The sequence below is a fragment of the Nymphalis io genome, chromosome 2, assembly GCF_905147045.1.
Source record: "Nymphalis io chromosome 2, ilAglIoxx1.1, whole genome shotgun sequence".
In the NCBI taxonomy this organism is placed as follows: domain Eukaryota; kingdom Metazoa; phylum Arthropoda; class Insecta; order Lepidoptera; family Nymphalidae; genus Nymphalis; species Nymphalis io.
Genome location: NC_065889.1, coordinates 7,734,699 through 7,755,466, shown reverse-complemented (window position 1 = coordinate 7,755,466; position 20,768 = coordinate 7,734,699). Strand labels below are relative to the sequence as shown.

Here is a 20,768-nt window from a genome sequence, read left to right as displayed (position 1 = left end):
ATAGTATATAAACAAACATGTTTCCATTCGTTTATATTCTACAGTTAGAGAATTAAATTTTTTACCTATTTTAAATAAAAAAATATTGATGCAAAAAAGAAACTTGACATGGAAGGGTGGTGCTTAATTCTTTAAAAATACGGGATTATATGGTGAAATATTATTGCCTGTACCTATAAGAAAAAACAAAAATATATTTAGTTGAGTTTGACATTGACAACTGCCAGTCAATTATAAACGATGGTTCAGTCAAATAAATTTTAAAATATTTCCCAAATCAAATCTTAAATCACAGTTACTTTATTCATAATTTTACTACAACAGGTACTATTTATAATTATCAAAAAAATGAAGGCTTATTATTAATAAAGTGCAGTTATTATAATAAAAATAAACATGTTTCTACACGAAAGAATTTGCCAATGGCTAGGTCAATTAAAACTATCTCGGGTAATTTTCATGGTATCAGTGATATTATTTATCGTGCCTTTAGTAACTCACTATTATTTATCTAAGGTAAGTTAATTATATCATATATTTATTATTTGTCATGTATAAACATAACTACTCCTATTAGCATATGCTTTAATCCCCTTTTGTATGTTTGGATCCGTCTTAGTTTTATCAAGAACATATAGAATATGTTTACAAATTATTTATATCTCTAATTTTAAAAGTGTAAAGGTTTTTTCTTAAGAATCTGTTACTACTTTACTTGGAATTTTCTGTAATTTAAATTTAAATACAGAAGTATTGTGAAAATATAAAATTAATTTCGTTTTAACTAAAAACTTTGGTATTTGTTAAGAAATAGAATTTGTCATCTACATTTTATTCATGAACAAGAAGAGAAAATGCATTGCATGTCTAATTATATTCAGTTATTTAATCTTTCTTTGATATCAACATATTGCTTAAACACACTTTGAAGTGACTTAGTTTCTATGTTTGTTTGTCCTTAACTATAATTACAAAGCATCTATAGTCTATTCCAATATAAGAAGGCTCTCTGCTATATTATGCACTATAAAGTACTTAATTAAAATATCTTTATTTACATTACTACTAAAAATATTGTTTCATAGTAAAATTACAATATTGCTTAAATGAGAGAAAGTTATTCCAATCATGGAAGGAGTAATGGAAGATCTTTATTTATTTATTTGAAAAGCACATCTACAGTACATGCGTATATTAAACACTTTTGAATTTAGTAGCATCTTTTAGTAATTTCTATAATCTAATATATAATATAATATAATCTTTTAGTAATTCTATGTACAAATTCCAGATATGCACAATACTGACAAGTTAAGTAATACATGCTAATACTGTCTAGTTGCCTTATAATGTAAGTATCCTCCCATGATTCGGTGCCGGATCCTTATTGTAATTTAACTGTGAAAAAATATTTTTAGTAGTAAAATAAATATCTCGGAATACACGTAAACGCCGCTGGTCCTACGCCTGAACACTTTTCCGTCTTGTCGGTTTGCTGTCCCGTCGGATTAAGAGTTCGGGAATGGAGAGTGCACCTGTATTTTTGCACACACACTCGTGCACTATAATATGTCCTGCACTGTTGCAGCTAATCTCTCTTAAAACTGGCCACCGTGGCCGAAATCGGTCTGGAAGACATTATTATTAAATTATAAAATATAATTCATAGTAGTATTGGTAATAATGGTAGTCGTGTTTCTGAGCACATGTCATCAAATATTTTAGATTATTGATATAGCAAGTTACAGTTATTTTTGTAACTGACCTGTGATTTTCAGCTATTAAACAGGTTTTTTTAATGATTTATATAATATTTTATTTTCTTATAGTATGAATCAACGTCTATGTCATTGGGCTCAAACAGCATGCGACACACTTTGGAAGCCCTCGGCGATTTATCTACTATGAATGTAGTTGATCTTAAAATAAGAATTGAAGAAATGTTGAGGATAAAGGTAATGTATTTTTATATTACTTTTAGATAGTACGACTCTAAAATCAAAATGTAAAAATGTTGAACTCTTTAAGGCTTCGGTATCAACTGAGTTGAGAGAATTGGAAGAACGACGTGGAAAATTACAAAAAGAAGCTGCAGCAGCGAGTGCGAAAGCGGACAGTGTTAAGGCCGAGTACGCACGGGCGACGGCCGAACTGCAAAGATTGCGCGTTTCGGCTGACCAGGCACGCCTTGCGCAGTTGGAAGCGATCCGTCGAGATTCTCCTGAGCTTGCTCCCCCTACACAAATTCTTCCCGCGAAACCTCCGTCGATTCGACCGCCTATTAGTTTAAGTTCCGAAATGCATTGTCGTATGCATTCCTGCTTTGATCATTCACGTTGCTCCTTAACTTCTGGTTTTCCAATATATTTTTATGATCCCGACATTCATAACCCGCTCGCTAGCGCTGAGGTTGACGGATTTCTGAAAACAACGTTACGTCAAACACTTACTTACAATTCACACCTTACGCAAAACCCTAACGAGGCATGTGTTTATCTCGTTCTTGTTGGAGAAGGTTTTCCCCTTGACAAAAGTCCCTCGTAAGTTTTTGTATATATAATTTGATTATTTCCTTGCGGTTATACTTTATAAATGTAACAATGTTTCAGTTCTACAACAGACGCATTTAAGCTGTTATTGAATGAGACGGCGATTAAAAGTTTACCATATTGGGGAGGCGATGGTCGTAACCATATTTTACTAAACATGGCGCGTCGTGAGTTATCTGTCGGGTCTGGTGACGCATTCCATACCGCCTCGACGGGAAGAGCAATGATCGCTCAATCCACTTTTACTTTACAACAGTTTCGACCGGGTTTCGATATTGTAATGCCTCCGGCTCTCGGCCCTCCAGGAGGAGACGTATGGGCAGATTGTGCTCCTATAGCGCCAGCGAGACGTAAATACATACTGAGGTAATCATAATTTTATAAAGTATGGAGTACGAAGCGTATGGTTTAGTATGTATTCATAAGCATCGTTCAGTTTTCAGGGCTCACAGACGCCAACACCGCAGGGAATCGATAAAGACGATGATAAATATCTGATCGAATCTCTCCAAAAGGCAGCAAAATCGGCACCATCGTCGGATGTATTTTTCTTACAGTTTGAGTGTGATCCGCCCATAGAAAGGCGAGCAGTTCTACCGATTGGGGATTGGGCGCTGTGCGGTACCGATCGTTCGCGGCGATCTATTTTACGCGATTCTACATTTGGTTTGATACTTGCTCCCGCTGATAGTAATTATGCTACAACAGCCCTTTTACAAGCGAGATTATATGAGGCGCTACGATCGGGTGCTATTCCAGTAGTCCTCGGTGGGGACCGGATTCGTCTTCCATACGACGAAGTACTGGATTGGAAAAGAGCGACTTTGTTATTACCGAAGGCTCGTGTAACAGAGTTACATTTCCTCCTTCGAGCGTTGTCCGATGCAGATTTACTGGCGTTTCGAAGACAAGGTCGTGTGTTATGGGAGCGGTATTTAAGTTCGGTGCAATCAAGTATGGATTCGTTGCTTGCGACGATACGAATGCGCTTAAACATACCGGCACGCCCGGCGTTAGCCATTACGGGCTCACCTGCGTTCAACGATTCATACTATCCGCCAAAACTTGAGCCACCAGCCGTAGACACTGAGCCGGAAGAAACTCTCGGACCGCTAGAGGCACCTTACCCCAGTCCGGCATACCGGCGTAACTACTCATTGGCTCTGCTGCACGGATACGAGTTGTGGAATGAATGGGGCGAGCCGTTTGCTCTGTACCCACAACTGCCATGGGACCCTCCAGTGACGTCGGAAGCTAGGTTTATGGGTTCGGCGGCCGGGTTCAGACCAATCGGAGCTGGCGCAGGTGGTTCCGGGAAGGAGTTCAGTGAGGCTCTAGGTGGCGATCGCGCGAGGGAACAGTTTACAATAGTTATTTTGACCTATGAACGAGAAGCAGTCTTAGCTGCCGCTTTAGCGAGATTACGAGGCTTGCCGTATTTAAATAAGGTATGTTTATCGTTTCTTGTCAACAAACTAAAGAAGTTATATTAATATTATTGTTCTTTAAATATGTTATTAAATTACTGTACATATCTCCATACAGAAAATTATTTTATTTTCCTTAAATCCGGTTCACACCATTCAAAAACTAGGGATATTCGAAGGAAGATATGGTTCTGCCGTGCCCCTCTTCGCGGCGGCCTTTTAGTACTCAATTGCACAGCGACCGAAGGATTCGAATGTAGACGTAGATGTATGTATGCAGGTGGTGGTGGTGTGGAACGGCGTGAGCGCGCCGGCGGCGACGCAGGCGTGGCCGGAGGCGGGCGCGCCGGTGGCGGTGGTGCGCGCGCCGCGCAACTCGCTCAACAACCGCTTCCTGCCCTACCACGTCATCGACACCGAGGCCGTGCTCTGTGTCGACGACGACGCGCACCTCCGCCACGACGAGATCGTCTTCGCCTTCAGGTCGGGTATCCGATGACGCTATGAAGCCTTATTAGGAACACTTCCTGATGTCTGCTATTTCCGAGTTATATTAGGTAATTACTGGTGGGCCACGGTAGCATGCGAAAGTGATCCCGTGGCGCTCCTCGTTAAGACGGAAAGGGTACCGCTGGTTTTTTAGTGGGTATTCCGATGTTCGGGGTGCACTCGGCGCATTGGACACCGGTGAGCCCCACATACCCCACTGTTCCCGTGGGGGAAACACGTAATGCGTTTTTCCAGCGTTAAAAAAAAAGGTAATTACTGGTGATACTGTGCAAGCTCGTCTGGGTACGTACCACCCACTCATCAGATATTCTACCGTAAAACAGGAGAACTTGCTATCGTTGTATTCCGGTTTAAAGGGTGAGCGAGTCAGTGTAATTACAGGCACACGGGACGTAATATCCTAGTTCCCAAGGTTGGTGGCGCATTACAATCTTACAATGCCAATGTGGGCGTTGGTGACCACTTATTCTATAAAACTACCTATTCTATAAAAAAATTGGTTAATTTAAACCATTTGTACCAAAAAATTGATTAAAACTGTATTACAAATTAAGAGCTGCCGTCTAACATTATACTTCATTCTATTTCCTCCTGAAAGTTAGTCATTCATGGATAAACGATTTTTTTACTTAATTCAAAGAACTCTTATAATTTTGTATCGGGAGAGTTTGAATTTTTTTTTTGCTTATTTAGTAAAATATTCAATTTACAGAGTGTGGCGTGAACATCGTGACCGCATAGTCGGCTTCCCTGGGAGGTATCACGCCTGGGATCTTAATTTCAATAACGGTTTCCTTTACAATTCAAATTACAGGTAAATTATATTTGTATCTAAAAGACGTTAGAATGTGCGTTTGTATTTTCATCGTATTTTTAAATGAAAGATAGTCTTAATGTATTTATATCTTATAGATAGTTCAATACACGATAACGCGACCCACTCTTTCTCCAAATCGCTACAGTGCAAGTGTGCAATGTAAGTTGCTAATGTGTGCGTTCTATTGCTGCGTAAAGAGTAACTATGTGGGCACATATACACTAAGGTATCAACAATAGGATCATAGACAACTGGAAATATGCTCTACTACAATTTCACTAAACTACTTTCTAAACGAGCACACAAGTACACAGACACAAACGTGTAAGTGACACTTTCGCACCTCGGATAGCACGCATCTCCTATGCAGTTGATAAGGCCAACTGCGCATAAGTCTTCGTTAAGAATGACGACCCTGACCGAAATGATCTGGGTTCTATATACTAAATCCTTCGAATCAGCCACCTTATACAACTGCACAAAAGCAGGTCGTGTAGAAAGATGTAATATGTGTGTGCGGTTGCAGCTGCGAGCTGAGCATGGTGCTGACGGGCGCGGCCTTCGTACACCGCTACTACCTGTGGGCCTACTGGCGCGCTCTGCCGGCCGCCGTGCGAGACTACGTGGACGAGTACATGAACTGCGAGGACATCGCTATGAACTTCCTCGTCGCGCACATCACCAGGAAGCCGCCCGTCAAGGTGATGATAACACCTCATTGTACCACGTGTCGCGCCCTCCACTGTCTGCTACACTCAAGGTCGCGTCGACACGTGTGTTACTTGAACCCCATTTCGAGCAGTGTACTAACACACTGCTCGAAATGGCTCCCACCTTAATTTGTATCTCAAGTATATTGTCGATACCTCAATCTAATTTTATATTAGGGACTCGAGAAGTTTTAATCTATCGGTATTTGTATAAAATAAGATGATATTTTTTTTCTGTTTATAGAGTAAATAAAAAATAAATAAAGTCAACTAGCGGCAATTTTAAATAAAATAAGGTAATCTTTATCATAAGATTATTCTCTATGGTAATATTATAGATGTGAAAATAACACTGTCTGCCTGTTACACTTTCAAGAATCGAATTAGAACACTAAACCGATTATGACGAAATTTGGAAAGAAGAAAGTTATTTTTAACTCAACCATGACCCGACACAACCCCCTATTTCCTAGCATACGAGGGAAGCCGCGAGCGAACACTAATAGATAAACTTGCGTCATGAAGTAACATTATCCCGTGATATCACACAGTGCCTGCTCGCATATCACTTTTGCTATGGAATGGCATTCATTGTATAATTTACTCCAATCAATCAATTGATTTGACGCGTTGTCAATGGTCGAGATCTTGTATAATCTTTGGTATTCATCATGGATAAAATGGCGTTTTGAATGTCTCCGAAGTTGATATCGAAACTTTGGAAGTAAAATTGAAATGGATATGAATAGTCGAGTGTAATAATATTGCATCATGATATTACTGGTGGTAGAGCTTTGGGCAAGCTCGTCTGGGTTGGTACCACCCACTCATCAGATATTCTACCGCAAAACAGCAGTACTTGGTATTGTTGTGTTCCGGTTTGAAGGGTGAGTGAGCCAGTGTAATTACAGGCACAAGGAACATAACATCTTAGTTCCCAAGGTTGGTGGCGCATTGGTGATGTAAGCGATGGTTAACATTTCTTACAATGCCAATGTCTATGGGCGTTGGTGACCACTTACCATCAGGTGGCCCATATGCTCGTCCGCCTTCCTATTCTTAAAAAAAAATCATGATTAAACTTATATTAGTCGAGAACTTATTATAGTCGATACTATAAATTCTTATTATCAGCAGAGTTATTAGCAAATCGCATGGATATAATATAAATCTAAAGGTTTGTTTATCTTTACTCTTTCGATTGGAATAGGGTACTATGCCTTATACTGTGTACTATATATTACATTATATCTTACTTGCTTACTTGTAAACGTTGCTTAGCGGCTGTTTCGTTAAACACCGATTTTGCTCTTTCTGTCATTATTGATTTGACATTCGAAAGAAGAAGACACAACATTGTTTAGCTGAGCCGCTAAGCATTGTTTGTAATTTGTACGAACTAATGAATGTGTTTGTAATTAAACAGGTGACGTCACGCTGGACGTTCCGCTGCCCAGGCTGCCCCGTCACGTTGTCTGCTGATGAAACACATTTTCACGAGAGGCATAAATGTATACAGTTTTTCTCACAGGTGATTCCTTCTCTCTTTTCTTATATTATTCTAAGTAACCAAAAAATATTAAATCTTTAAACTATACTTCAAATTGTTATAAATTTGTTCTGGGTAATGCGTGTTTGGATATATTGATTTGTATGACGTCCTGATCGTTTTCGGAAGTGTAGGTGTGAGCCCCCCTCAGCTTCTTTCTCCAAGTCTCTACTCACTCATTCTTATAATCCGATGGGTAGGTAATCCGAATCGAACGGAGAGTGTTCAGGCTTATAGAGCTTTCGGCTTTACGCGGCTACCTATAATACGTTCATTTGGTTATTCAATTTTTGACAGATTTAGTGTTTGCGGCAACGTAACATTTTATTACCGATTCGATTATTGACAGTTTAATTTTTATGTAGTAATGATTATAGTGATTTCCATTAGGACATATACAGAAAAGATTGTCTATTATTATTAAATAATAACAACATATTAATTTTACATAAGTACATTTATTAAAGTATATTTATTGTAATAAGTCTGGTAAATATTAATCGCGTAGGTTATTTTATTATGTACAAAGCCAACATTTAAAGCTATTGGCTTAATATATTATTATTTAGGATTGTTTAATTTATATATTTTATTGATATTTGAGTGGATGAAAGGTTTTTCCTATACATATTTACTTTTTACGATTATCATTATTAAACGATTATCTTCGATTAATTCATTTGCAACGAATACATAGAATGTAACTATATCTATGACGCATGTTTTTTTTTAATTGGTGCATTCACGTAAAAAAAAAATATTACGCTGATTACAATTTTTTTTAATGAAGCATTTTAAAAATTATTTTTGCCTTATGTTTTAGAACGTTACTGTTCCAGCCAAAAAAACTGTTCTGTTAAAAAGTTAATAAGCGAATGGATTTATGAAATTGTAGGCACGAAAATGATTCATATTCCGAGTTGTAACTGAGATCTTGTTTTTTAAATATAGAAAAGGTAGGTGGACGAGCAAATGGGCCACCAGATGGTAAGTGGTCACCAACGTCCATAGACATTGGCATTGTAAGAAATGTTAACCATCGCTTACATCGCCAATGCGCCACCAATCTTTGGGACTAAGATGTTATGTCCCTTGTGCCTGTAATTACATTGGCTCATTCACCCTTCAAACCGGAACACAACAATACCAAGTACTGCTGTCTTGCGGTAGAATATCTGATGAGTTGGTACAACCCACCCAGACGAGCTTTCACATAGCCCTACCACCAGTAACAGAACAACCAAATAATTTAGATTGGATTGGCCCAGGGACTAGATCCCAGGATCTTATAAGTTAGCCACTACACCAATGAGGACATACAAAAACAATCATGCGTTATTTTTGTGGATATTAATTGTATTTTTGATATTTTATTATATACATTATATATTTTAAATATAATTGTTATTTGTTAAAGGTAATGGGCTACACGCCGCTACTGTCGACGCAGTATCGCGCTGACTCCGTGCTATTTAAAACGAGAATACCTCACGACAAACAGAAATGTTTTAAATTTATATAATTTACATAACATATATTTTTATTTACAACCAACTTAAATTTTATACAATTTTTATTAAATTTAGCAAATAATAGGTCAGAGTTAATTACTCTCGCTTTTTATATTTCCGATGTTACATATTTTTTACATAAGATCATAAGTTCATATACCAATACAATATATAGCATTTTTTTAATTTAAATGTGACTAAGAACAAAATCGAAATGAGGTCTGTTTCATAATTATAATTTAAAATATTACAATATTTAATTAGATAATGTATTTTTTTATCATATTTGTTGTACAGTTTTTTTTCTAAACGTATCAAAATAATGTATATAATGTACAGCTTTATATTAAGTGAATATGCACAGATAAATAATAATAGGTATTCTGTGAAATCTCAGTGAAATCATTTATATATTTGTGTAATTATGGTTGCTCTATAATAATGGTGTTAAGTATTATTATGTATTTTCATGTTATGTTTAGAATATATCAAGTATCTCAAAATACTAACCCAAAACAATAAATCAATGATGTAAGTACCGCTGTAAATATTTTTCTAAAATACGAAAGTGTATTTGGTGTATTTAGAGCAAGTAATTGTTTTGTAGAGAAATCTATATGACATACAAATATTAATAAAACAGCAACTAAAGTAACAAGTACCCATAAAGATCCCACTGCTGGGACCTTTCCCAGAAAATGCTTAAGTGCCGAAATGAGACAAAACCCTTGTTTTGTCTCATTTCGGCCATTGCAGAACATATAATATAATAACTATTCGATATATTTTAATAACAAGCCGAGATGGCCCTGTGGTAAGAACGCGTGAATCTTAACCGATGATCGTTGGTTCAAACCCGGGCAAGCACCACTGAATTTTCATGTGCTTAATTTGTGATTATAATTCATCTCGTGCTTTACGGTGAAGGAAAACATCGTGAGGAAACCTGCATGTGTCTAATTTCACTGAAGTTCTGCCACATGTGAATTCTACCAACCCGCATTGGAGCAGCGTGGTGGAATAAGCTCCAAACCTTCTCCTCAAAAAGAGGAGAGGAGGCCTTTAGCCCAGCAGTGGGACATTCACAGGCTGTTACGGTATATTTTATATGAAATAGTTACAATTACAGAAAAAAGAAATAATTTTATATGTACACGTAATATTTTTAAGCGTCAGTTTAAGGCACTGCACTGTAAAATTGAGTAATAAATACATTTCTCTTCTACGTCTATGATGATGAAATATGTAGCTACAGTACACCGTTACATATAGTTTGGTGGTAGGGATTCGTGTGAGGTGTACGTTTTGGTAGTTATCACCACACTAAACATATTTTATAATGCCAAGTATCAACACTGAGTATTGTTGTGAGCCAGTGTAACTAGAGGCACAAGAAACATCTTAGTTCCCAAAGTTGGTCGCTTAATGATGATATAGGAAGTGACAGCGCTTATGTCTATAAGCAATTGTGTTTAAAGATTTTAACGCACGTCAAAAAATATTTACGTATTTTTTGACGTGCGTTAAAAACGTGTATTAAAATCAATAAAAAGAAAATATTTAAATATTTCTACAAAATGGTGACTATTTGTTGAAGTGAAATCTCTTTGGACCCGATGAGACGTACCCCCATCAAGTACGGTCACGTTGCAACGTTATATTTTAATTTTTTGCTTTTCTAATCTCCAAAGACATGTCCGTGCCTTTAGTTGCTCGAAATGTTGCGCAACGTTTCTATATGTAACGTTTGAGTGAATCATTTTCGATTAAAAAAAAGTTGTATGCACATTAAAATTTTTGTGACATACATGTAAATATTATATTTTATATAAATTCATTAGTGTACTAGAAGTGTTGTTAGCTGGTACGCATTTATTAGTCAAATAAAAGTCTTTATTTTATGAATTATAGCAATAAAAAGTTTTTAACTTTGGTCTAGTGAATCTGTAAGACTGATTTGGTATGATTGTCTTATGTACTTTAGTGTTAACTTGTAAGTTTATATTATGTCCAAAGAGGTTCTGTATAGTTGTAATTGACTCTGTGTTTGTTTATGATGTATCTGTTGTACACAATCTTTGAATTTTGACAGGTAAACATTGCTATCTCTTACTGATATTTGAAGTTTTAAAGGATAGCTAGTGTTTTAGTCGATAAATTTAGAGATTGTGTAGTACGTGACCATTGTGCTTTTTTGTATTATGTTGATTATAATATAAATTGAAAAACATAACTTTTTTTATTTTAAAATATCGTTCCAATTTTCATGTAACGTGTGTTGTGACAATTTTCAATACACCACTTTTCATCATTAAATAAAATTGGTACCATTATTAACAGATTAACTTGGATTTCATATAGAATAATGATGCTATTTAAAAAACAAGCTTTTATCGTGGGTCCATTTTTTTACTATATGTAACACAACATAATGAAACATTTTTTTTTTTAAATAACAAAATTATTTCATTTGTCAAAACTGTAATATTGTGTGTGTTTTTTGTTACGCGTGTTAAAATAATTTATAATAATCTTCTATTTTTTTTAATGGCCAAGGTCATAAACTTATTTTTTTCTGATTTTAGAATAAATATACACGCATTATTTTACCATTTATTTGGCATATAAATGAAAATGCAAATGAAGTAAAATACATTTATTAATTAATATAATTATTTCAAATTATTCTAGGACGTAGTTATTGACACAAATCTTTATCTCAATGCAGTGTTTGTTTAAATGATAACATGCGAGAGTATTTTATAACTTAATTTAATTATAAATGTACGAATGACATCGGTGGTGTTTCAAGTGTCTGTGCAACACAAGAGACATTTATTTTTGTATTATTCATAAGAAAGGAAATTATTAATGAAAACTGATATTTTGGATTAAATAAACAAACTGTTTACAATAATTGTAATGTCAAAATTCGAATAATTCAGAAAACTATTAAATGTATATTTAAATTTTACTTATACTTTTAAATTTATAATTCTGACGTTTTTTTATGATTTATAATAAATACAAAAATTATGCTAATAAAAATTACAGTAAATAATTTAGTATTAAATATAATTTTATATATTTTTTTAACATTCTCACGCACAAAGGTAAATATTTTGATTACATACTCCAAAATATTGTGATATAATTCGAGCCGTTTGTTAACAATTATTAAATAAAGGTGGCAGTAAAGTTTTAACATTGTTCGAATTCGAAGAGCACTCAAATAAAAACATTTCTGTATAAATTATTTATAAAAAAATATTTTCATCACACACATTCGCGCAGAGCGAAACATTAAACCTAGAACGAGATTGCTTTATATTATAAAGTAAGTATACATCTCTATAGTTATACAAAAGATTTGACATTTGTGTATAATTTAATTGTACTTGCAGATATATTGTTACATAACATATGTCAAAAATTCTTAGCAATTATACATGATACCAACTAGCTGTATCTTTGTATAATATTACTAAAGTTCGAATGTTTATTCATTGATATAAACTGTTCATGATTACATTTATGATTAATAATCACTTGTTTTGAAGGTACTGTTCATACGTATCGCTGGTAGTGCATCGGGCGGGTGTCGCGGGGGACGGAGAGGGGGGAGGGGGCGCGCGGGCAACGCCGCGGCAATCGTTTTCAGGCCATGTCGTCGTTCTTGCCGTCTAGACGCTTTAGCTGAAATAATTCAACTTATTATACACGAATATCAAAGTGATACAGAAATCATATATGTAGGTACTTGCCTACTTATTTTTGTTTTGTATTAATTATTTATAATTTTGTATTAATAATAACAAAATATAATTTTTTTCATATACCTGAGTAAAATAAGTATGAATTCGTTAAATAGTTAAATAATATAATATTTCTATAACTATCATACAAGCTTACGGTTTGTTCGACAGTCCACGCTGTCGGCGCAGGGCGTCCGGAATGCTTGCGAATAAACAATTATTTACAAAACCGAAAGCTCTTACATCTTATGTAGTTAAAAATCAAAAAGAATGAGAATTTTTGAAAATGTATATTATATTATAGTTAAAATTCTTTATTCCTTAATACACAATTATTAAGTTTAATATATAAATTACTACATTTAAATACAAATAAATTATAACTTGTCATGGTAAATGACGTCATAATACATATACTTATTTAAATATGATTATGGTGTATATTGAAATATTTCATATATTGAGTAATATTACAGCGCAGTCGTTACCTCCTTCTCGTCGGCGGCGACGGGTCGGTAGCGCGGGGAGGGCGCGTCGGTCGGCGGAGCGGAGAAGCCGTGCACGTACAGCAGAGCCGCCGCCACGCCGCCTGCCACCGGGCCCGCCCAGTACACCTATACAATACCACCGAACTCCACTTAGTATTTTAAAAGGCCACGCAGAACAACAAATGATGAGATGAAACGGCCCAATAAATAGAACACGTGAAGTTCTCACAACGGGACAAATACCTCTAAGTTTACGGAAGTTACATTTGTGCTTGTATAAAATTTATCTTTTTTTCCGTTAAGTGAAACATCGTACTATATTTCAACTTCGGTTTTTAGCATAGTTATATACAATATCCGTAAGTTGCAATAAACTGGGCCTGTGACTGGGCTGAGATGACGTAATGGCTTTAATATTCGAGGGGTAAAACGCAAATTTAAACATATCCTACTGACAAAACCACGTAAACAGTCGTAACATTTGATTAAAATGTTATGTATTGTGGTGTGTGTTGTGACCATGGAAAAACTAAGAGCGCCTTTCAAATATATAAAATAATATAATGGATGTATATTTATTTAGAAGCGTTATTTATTTTGATTTAAACATGTTGTGAGATGTGTTGGTATAATCAATCAATAGATTTGTATATTTTAGATAGAAATAAAATGTTACAACATTATGTATATAGAAATTATAACCACTATTACAAGCAAAAAGTATATAATCCAAAAACTATATCAAAACTAACGCTATAAATAATAAATATCAGCTGAACTCATAAAGTTTGTCTCGCTTATGATTTAAAAAAACTAAACATTTTTTTTTATATGAGTGAGAACGTATAAGCTGGCTCAGTCTAAGATTATAATAATCATTTAACTAAGGTACGATATCTGGCGCGTATATCATTCATATAATAGTAGATATAAGCGCTATCGGGAATAAATATTCATAAAATGATAATGTTCAACGAACGCTGGTATGCCAAACCATACCATTGAAATTGGTATATATAGCTAAAAATATTTACTAAAATACAGAAAGAACTATGAATTAAGAAGTATTTAAGAAGACGTACGTATTCATCGCATTATAACAACTCGTATACCAATCGCAGGAGGAGTAAAAACAAAAAAAAACTGACATAAAATTGACGTGATATCATTGCTCGAGATCTTGAATATTCTACGATATTTTTTATATATAGAATAGGAAGGCGGACGAGCATATGGGCCACCTGATGGTAAGTGGTCACCAACGCCCATAGACATTGGCATTGTAAGAAATTTTAACCACCTCTTACATCACCAATGCGCCACCAACCTTGGGAGCTAAGATGTTATGTCCCTCGTGCCTGTAATTACACTGGCTCACTCACCCTTCAAACGGGAATACAACAATACCAAGTACTGCTGTTTGGCGGTAGAACATCTGATGAGTGGGTGGTACCTACCCAGACGAGCTTGCAAAAAGCTCTACCACCAGTAAAGTAAAGTAGTTTATTATGGAATCATGAAGAATTTCGAGAACAGGATTGGCTAAATTCGTAATTTTAAATTAAATTATACTTTGTAAATATAAATAAATTACAAGATATGACGAATAGCGAACAGGTCCTTACAATACTCAACATTACGTTTACTTCATATTTTCTACAAGTATGTAACCTCGCTGTGATTAACGACCTTATATTTTCTATCTCGTTTACATCAATTATGACTATATTAGTATTGCTCATGGAATATTTTATTCATTTGATATCGTAATTGTTTGTATGCTATTTACCATATAAGTATTAAAATGGATGCAGTTCGTTTTGGTGATCTTTTATATTATGCGGTAACAATGATTATGATCTAACTGAAATCAAACAGTATACCTACATATATATTATATAAAATGGCATAGGTAACTGTTTGAGAGACGGCAATTCCTTTTCAATTTCCACGGTGGTTCATTTTCAAAAGTTGGTTATCATAGAAATAGTAAATGATCTTTTTTTCTTTTGTCTCTCTTACTTAATTCATAAATGACACAAATATCGCATATCAACAAGTTTTGTGCTAGTATGGAAATAGTATTAAGTTTAACAAATAAGCATTATAATTTTTCAATTTTTTTTGCCCCAACCTTCAAGGGCCCTGGTAGCTACGCCACTGATTACAATTTGCAAGATTATTATCATAAAAGTTAGTACACAAGTATATGACATTTTGATGGAGAAGGTTTTGAAGCTGTCTATTACTAGTTGCAACTCTCCGCTATATAAAGTTCATATAAAGAGAGGAAAACGATCGTCTTACCCAGTGATCAGCCCATTCGCTAGCGACCAGCGCGGAGCCGAAGGAGCGAGCTGGGTTCATCGCGGAGCCAGTGTAGTCCACCGCCAACAAGTGTCCCAGTGTGACCGTCAGGCCGATGGCGAGAGGAGCGGTAGCTTTGCTGTCGGGTTTGTTTGGGTCGCAAACCTGCAAAAGAACATTATTACATATTTATATATAACATAAAAATAGCCCGAATGCGATCGTTTTATTCCTAAGGTGCTCTAACCATTTTTAATACTAATAATAATGAAACCAATCAAACATCAAACCACTCGTTTAACCGAGTATTTGATCAAATTATAATTTAATAAGAGCTTTCAAAGGTTTTCGTGATGATGATTTAGGTTTATGTAGTAGCCATTGCTGTCAAATAAATAGTTAAAAACTTTAAAATACCTCGTATATATTTTAAATATATATATTTAATTCTTCGGATTAGATTTTAATTCAATAAATATGATCTATTTATTGCGAATAACAAATATAGCTATTAGTAAGTAAGTAGTTAGCTTATATGTCTGCAGACCCCGAGGTACTGGGCTCAACACCAGGTCGGGAAAATAAAAAAAATCAACATTGTTCGATATTGATGATTATTATTTGATTAAAACATTTATTAACACTATGTATCTTAATTTATTTCCTCAAGTAGTTCGTGACAAAACCGAATTCGCCATAGTCATTTTTAGTTTCAGGTCAACGGCCTCTAGTGAATTAGTACAATATAAAAACTATAACGCCTCACAACCAGTTCCTCTTAAAAAGTACGCAAGACAATTGCGCATAAAGTTCGTACGAAGATAAAGTGAACTTTACCTTTTGGTAACTAAGTTAAATATATTTTAGTACGATATCATGTATTGTTATGAGTTCAGAAAATGTATGACATCATTTGTTCTTTTTTAATTTAATCTTTTAAAGTGATTTTATAAAAAATAGTGTCTAATATTTGATGAAAAATTTTTAAAAGTTTTATTTTGAACGACGTATTTTTTTAAAGGAACGATACTTGTAATGAAAATATAGACAAACAATTATGGCACACACGTATTTTCTCTTCTCAATGTGTTTTTGTTTATTTCTCCACGTAATACAACAACAATAACGACAGGACGCGGAACGGGAGAAACGGGCAACAGAAAGATAACTAATTATAATAAAAAACTAATTTAAATATTATTTAAATAAAAATATACATAATTACTCTTTTGAATCGCAATTCTATGGGACAGTGTTTATCAATTTTTTAAATTCTGAAACAGTAAACTATGTTCTTTATGCAGCGCAGAACAGCGGAGTTATTCAACAATCATTTAGTCATTGGATAAACCCCAAGTAATTCTAAATGTTTTAAACATTGATTTGTTCGCATAAATACCGTGAAGCCAGCCGGGCCGTAAAGCAATGTTTTAATATTTCAATGATCGCAGATTAACGCAGATTGTATCGGTTCAGTAATGACGGTCGTCACGGAAGCTAATGTTTTATTCCTTTTCGAGTACTGTCATTAAATCATTAAACATAAATAAATGTGATGTCTTCGCTTGCAAATTAATCTGTTCTTAGCTTGCTAATGCCATGTGTATGCATGTATATGATCGTGATCTTGTTTTAATTGTTTTATTTACGGATCGACTAATGAAGCTTTATGTTTGTATTGTCGTATTGTTTTATATGTTTTTGAGTATCTATGCCTTTGTTTGCCTAGGGGTCCGGCCAGCCGAGGGGCCTCATCGAGCCGAAAATAATATATTTTTACGCTAACAGTTTTGGGATGGAGGCGCTTCAAATGTCAAAGTGGCTTGGGGCTTTGGATTTTTTAGTCCGAGCCTTATTTGTCTTGGGTGTAAGATCAAATAGGACATGAGGACGTTATGCCGTTTGCCGTCCCGATATCCTACTATTTTTTTTTATTGGACTGGCAAATGGACCACCTGTTGGTAAGTGGTCACCACAACCGATAGACATTGGTGATGTACGAAATATTAACCAATCCGTCAATCGTCAATGCACCACCAACCTTATTAACTAAGATGTTATGTCCTGTGTGTTGTTTTTGAGTTACATAATTCCTATGCGACTGCCACCCTGCCACCCATAAGCTTAGTAATCCCAGGACTAGGGCAGCCTAGGCTAATCTAGTCAAATCCATCCCTGCTCGTCATAGACATATGCGTAAGACACACATGACTTCGAAAATCAACGAAACTTTTTTAGCACGGACATATATCTATCAAAATAGTCTTGACTTTATGCAGCTTAACATTTATTCTTCACTTCAAACTGCAAGACCCCCAAGTAAGATTTGGCCAGTAGGTAGCTGTCTACATTGCTTTTATCACTCCGGCCCTGGAGATATGCCACCGTCTAATAGTGTATGTGTGAAATTACAACACAAAGATTACAGAGATAAACAGACAAATAGGTCCCTGTATATGAAATTTGTAGAATTTAGCCTCTGTATTGACATATTGCTTATAATGTTTATTTTTATAACAAATGTTATAAAATTACGGACTTGCTATAATTATATATCTATACTAACATTATAAATGCGAAAGTAACTCTGTCAATCTGTTACGCTTACAAGTCAAAACCACTGAACCGATTTTGTTAATATTTAGTATCAAGCAAGCTTGGACCCCAAGGACACAAGGAAGGAGGACGGACCTGTTCTTCACCCTCTAAAAAGCGGGCGAAGCTACGGGCGAATATTATTTTATTATATGTGTTAAAGATACGACGATTAATTCTGTTAGCTTTTTGTAACTGTATTTTATCCTGTTATATATTTCCTTTTGAATGCGTCCATAATTTCGAGCGTCTACAAAACCCGCTCTCTTTAAATGACAGTTATAAAAAAAAGTGACAAAAAAGTCGAGCTGAGATTCCGAGAAGCGTTCGGCGCTGCTGACATTATCTTTATAGGAGGAAATATTATATTTTCTGATATCGTGTTTTATTTTTTATGATATAATGATTTCAGTCATGTAACACTTAATCAATGTTACTTTCAATTTATTGTATCGGTGTAAATATTCTTAAGCGTAAATATTAAAAATACTTTTTTTTTAAATAAAATTAATCTAAATTGATCGCTATTTAGTTATACTCGTATGTATATAAGTGGTAATATTTGTTTTATGTACAAGATAATTAAAAAAAAAATCAACTCACCCCGCAAACGACAAACACGAGGACAAATCCGAGGAAGAACTCAATACCAAATCCTTGTAACTGCGTCACGTTCTTCCCGAGTCCAGTGACGCCGAGTTTGCCAGCAACTTCGTCAGGTGTGAATGCCTTAAGTAGTCCAGAACCAGCTGCTGCACCCGCACATTGAGCTATCACGTAAAGGATTCCACGGACGGGCTTAATTTTTCCAGTGGCAGCCATACCGGCGGTAACAGCTGGATTTACGTGGCCTCCTGATACATGACCTATAGCCTGGATTTAAAAAAACAATTACTTTATTAGTTGACACAAATAAATTATATAGCAGAGCGTAGCCAACATTATGTTCAGGGGAAGGCCCCGATAGCTTAAGTCATAAATTGACAAAAAATATTTCGTTCCATTCTACAATATGACTTTATTATACGGTTATACATTTTTGTGTATTGATCAATAATTTGGATTTTTCAATTAAATACGGGAAGCAAACGGGCTGCTAATGCCAACCATGGCAACCAAGATTGTAATACCCTTGTGTCTCATTGCTATTTGGTGGTAGAATAATTGAAGAGGGAGGGTGGTACCAAAGCGGTATCGCAAAAAGGAATACCACTGGGTAAAATTTAATAATTTTGATCGTTATTGCAGGGTAGAGCTCCAGATTTTCTGGTCGGCAATGTCCATATTTGCGTGCCTGACTACGCTCTTGTCATAATAAATATATAAATGAAATATATTGGTATTAAAATGTCGCTGTTAGTATGTCGCTCTATGTTCTGACTGCAAAGTGACTGCAATTATACAATGTCAATTACAAAGTGACTGCAATTATACAATGTCAATTACAAAATTAAACGATACGATGTCTTCTATTTCATTAATCTGTGTCAACTTGAAACCATGCTAAGTAAGGTTACGTAAAGATAATAGTTAATCTTAATTATGGCGTCTCATAATAATTATGCAGTAAATTTTTGGCATATCACATGAGATACAGAATTCTTGTTTCAAGATAAAACGATTTATGGTCAAGATTTACCATTTCCAACAATAGAGAAAAAACTCCGGCGAGTTTATTTTGATTTATTATGAAAAGATGCTCAGCGTGCCTCGGAATGTCCCTAAATTATTTTTTATTTATCAATTATGCGACTGTAGTACTCCCACTCCCAGTGTATATTGATTGTAGTGTTTCAGAAACCTTTACGCAAATACCACTAATAATTGAACTTAATTGGATGAGCGATGAGCTTACGCAGAAAAGGTACGCAATACAAACAAGTTTTAAATTTTTATTTTTGAATTTAATGGGTTACGTCATAGAATTCTGTCATTTTCTAGAGAATAATGATCACGTTGAATGTTTTAACAATCAACTCAGTGGTTTGGTGGTTTGATCTTAATGCGCATACCCAAAAAAGGACCGACGAACTATATATGCAAAAATTTTATTTTTAGATATTGTGTTGTGATTGCCTTTATTGATTGTATTATTCCGTACAATAATTCCGTAAATAATTATAATATATATATATATTTATATTTATATATATATATTTATATACAGAATAAAAATATTTACTGTAACTGCTTGGAATAATGATACATACCCAATAGCCCTAACACACTCGTATAAAAAAAAAAACAAAATATTGTAATTTATAAATATGAAGTCTTATTAATTTCATCGACTGGGATCAAAAAATCAGACAAATCCTATAAATGCGAAAATATCTCTGTCTGAAATGATTGAATTGAAATTTATATAGTGGTAGGACTTTGTTGCAAGCCCGTCTGGGGGGGTACCACCCATCACATATACTTTCGCTGAACAGCAATAAGTGAGCCAGTGTAATTACACAAGGACACAAAGGATATGACATTTTAGTTCCCAAAGTTGGTACGCATTAGTGATGTAAGGATTAGTTAATATTTCTTACGGTGCCAAAG

The 20,768-nt window shown here is 34.9% G+C and overlaps 2 protein-coding genes across 3 annotated transcripts in view; one reads left to right on the top strand and one right to left on the bottom strand.

Annotated features, from left to right (window-relative positions):
- The first annotated feature begins 244 nt into the window (after nucleotides 1-244).
- Nucleotides 245-9,286, top strand: LOC126778519 (exostosin-3). The gene is made up of 10 exons (XM_050502157.1): nucleotides 245-516; nucleotides 1,830-1,955; nucleotides 2,029-2,540; nucleotides 2,610-2,915; nucleotides 2,986-3,997; nucleotides 4,257-4,459; nucleotides 5,199-5,300; nucleotides 5,830-6,004; nucleotides 7,440-7,544; nucleotides 8,980-9,286. Exons 1-10 carry the CDS (start codon nucleotides 397-399, stop codon nucleotides 9,082-9,084), a joined length of 2,766 nt encoding a protein of 921 aa, XP_050358114.1. The 5' UTR covers nucleotides 245-396; the 3' UTR covers nucleotides 9,085-9,286.
- Nucleotides 9,287-11,714: 2,428 nt separating this feature from the next.
- The window catches only part of LOC126778813 (aquaporin AQPAe.a), a 38,352-nt gene continuing 29,298 nt past the window's right edge, over nucleotides 11,715-20,768 (bottom strand). For both annotated transcript variants that reach the window (XM_050502509.1, XM_050502518.1), the window contains exons 4-7: nucleotides 18,822-19,091; nucleotides 15,624-15,788; nucleotides 13,317-13,442; nucleotides 11,715-12,769 (exon numbers count right to left, since the gene is read on the bottom strand). In XM_050502509.1, coding sequence (XP_050358466.1) covers nucleotides 12,731-12,769; nucleotides 13,317-13,442; nucleotides 15,624-15,788; nucleotides 18,822-19,091 — 600 coding nt within the window. In that variant the 3' untranslated portion in view covers nucleotides 11,715-12,730. The remainder of the gene's footprint in view (nucleotides 12,770-13,316; nucleotides 13,443-15,623; nucleotides 15,789-18,821; nucleotides 19,092-20,768) is intronic.

Coding starts and splice junctions, on each gene's coding strand:
- LOC126778519 (XM_050502157.1), top strand. CDS start 397: ATGTTTCTACACGAAAGAATTTGCCAATGGCTAGGTCAATTAAAACTA. Junction 4,460..5,198: donor GAGATCGTCTTCGCCTTCAG/GTCGGGTATCCG, acceptor TTCAATTTACAG/AGTGTGGCGTGAACATCGTG. Junction 7,545..8,979: donor GTATACAGTTTTTCTCACAG/GTGATTCCTTCT, acceptor TATTTGTTAAAG/GTAATGGGCTACACGCCGCT.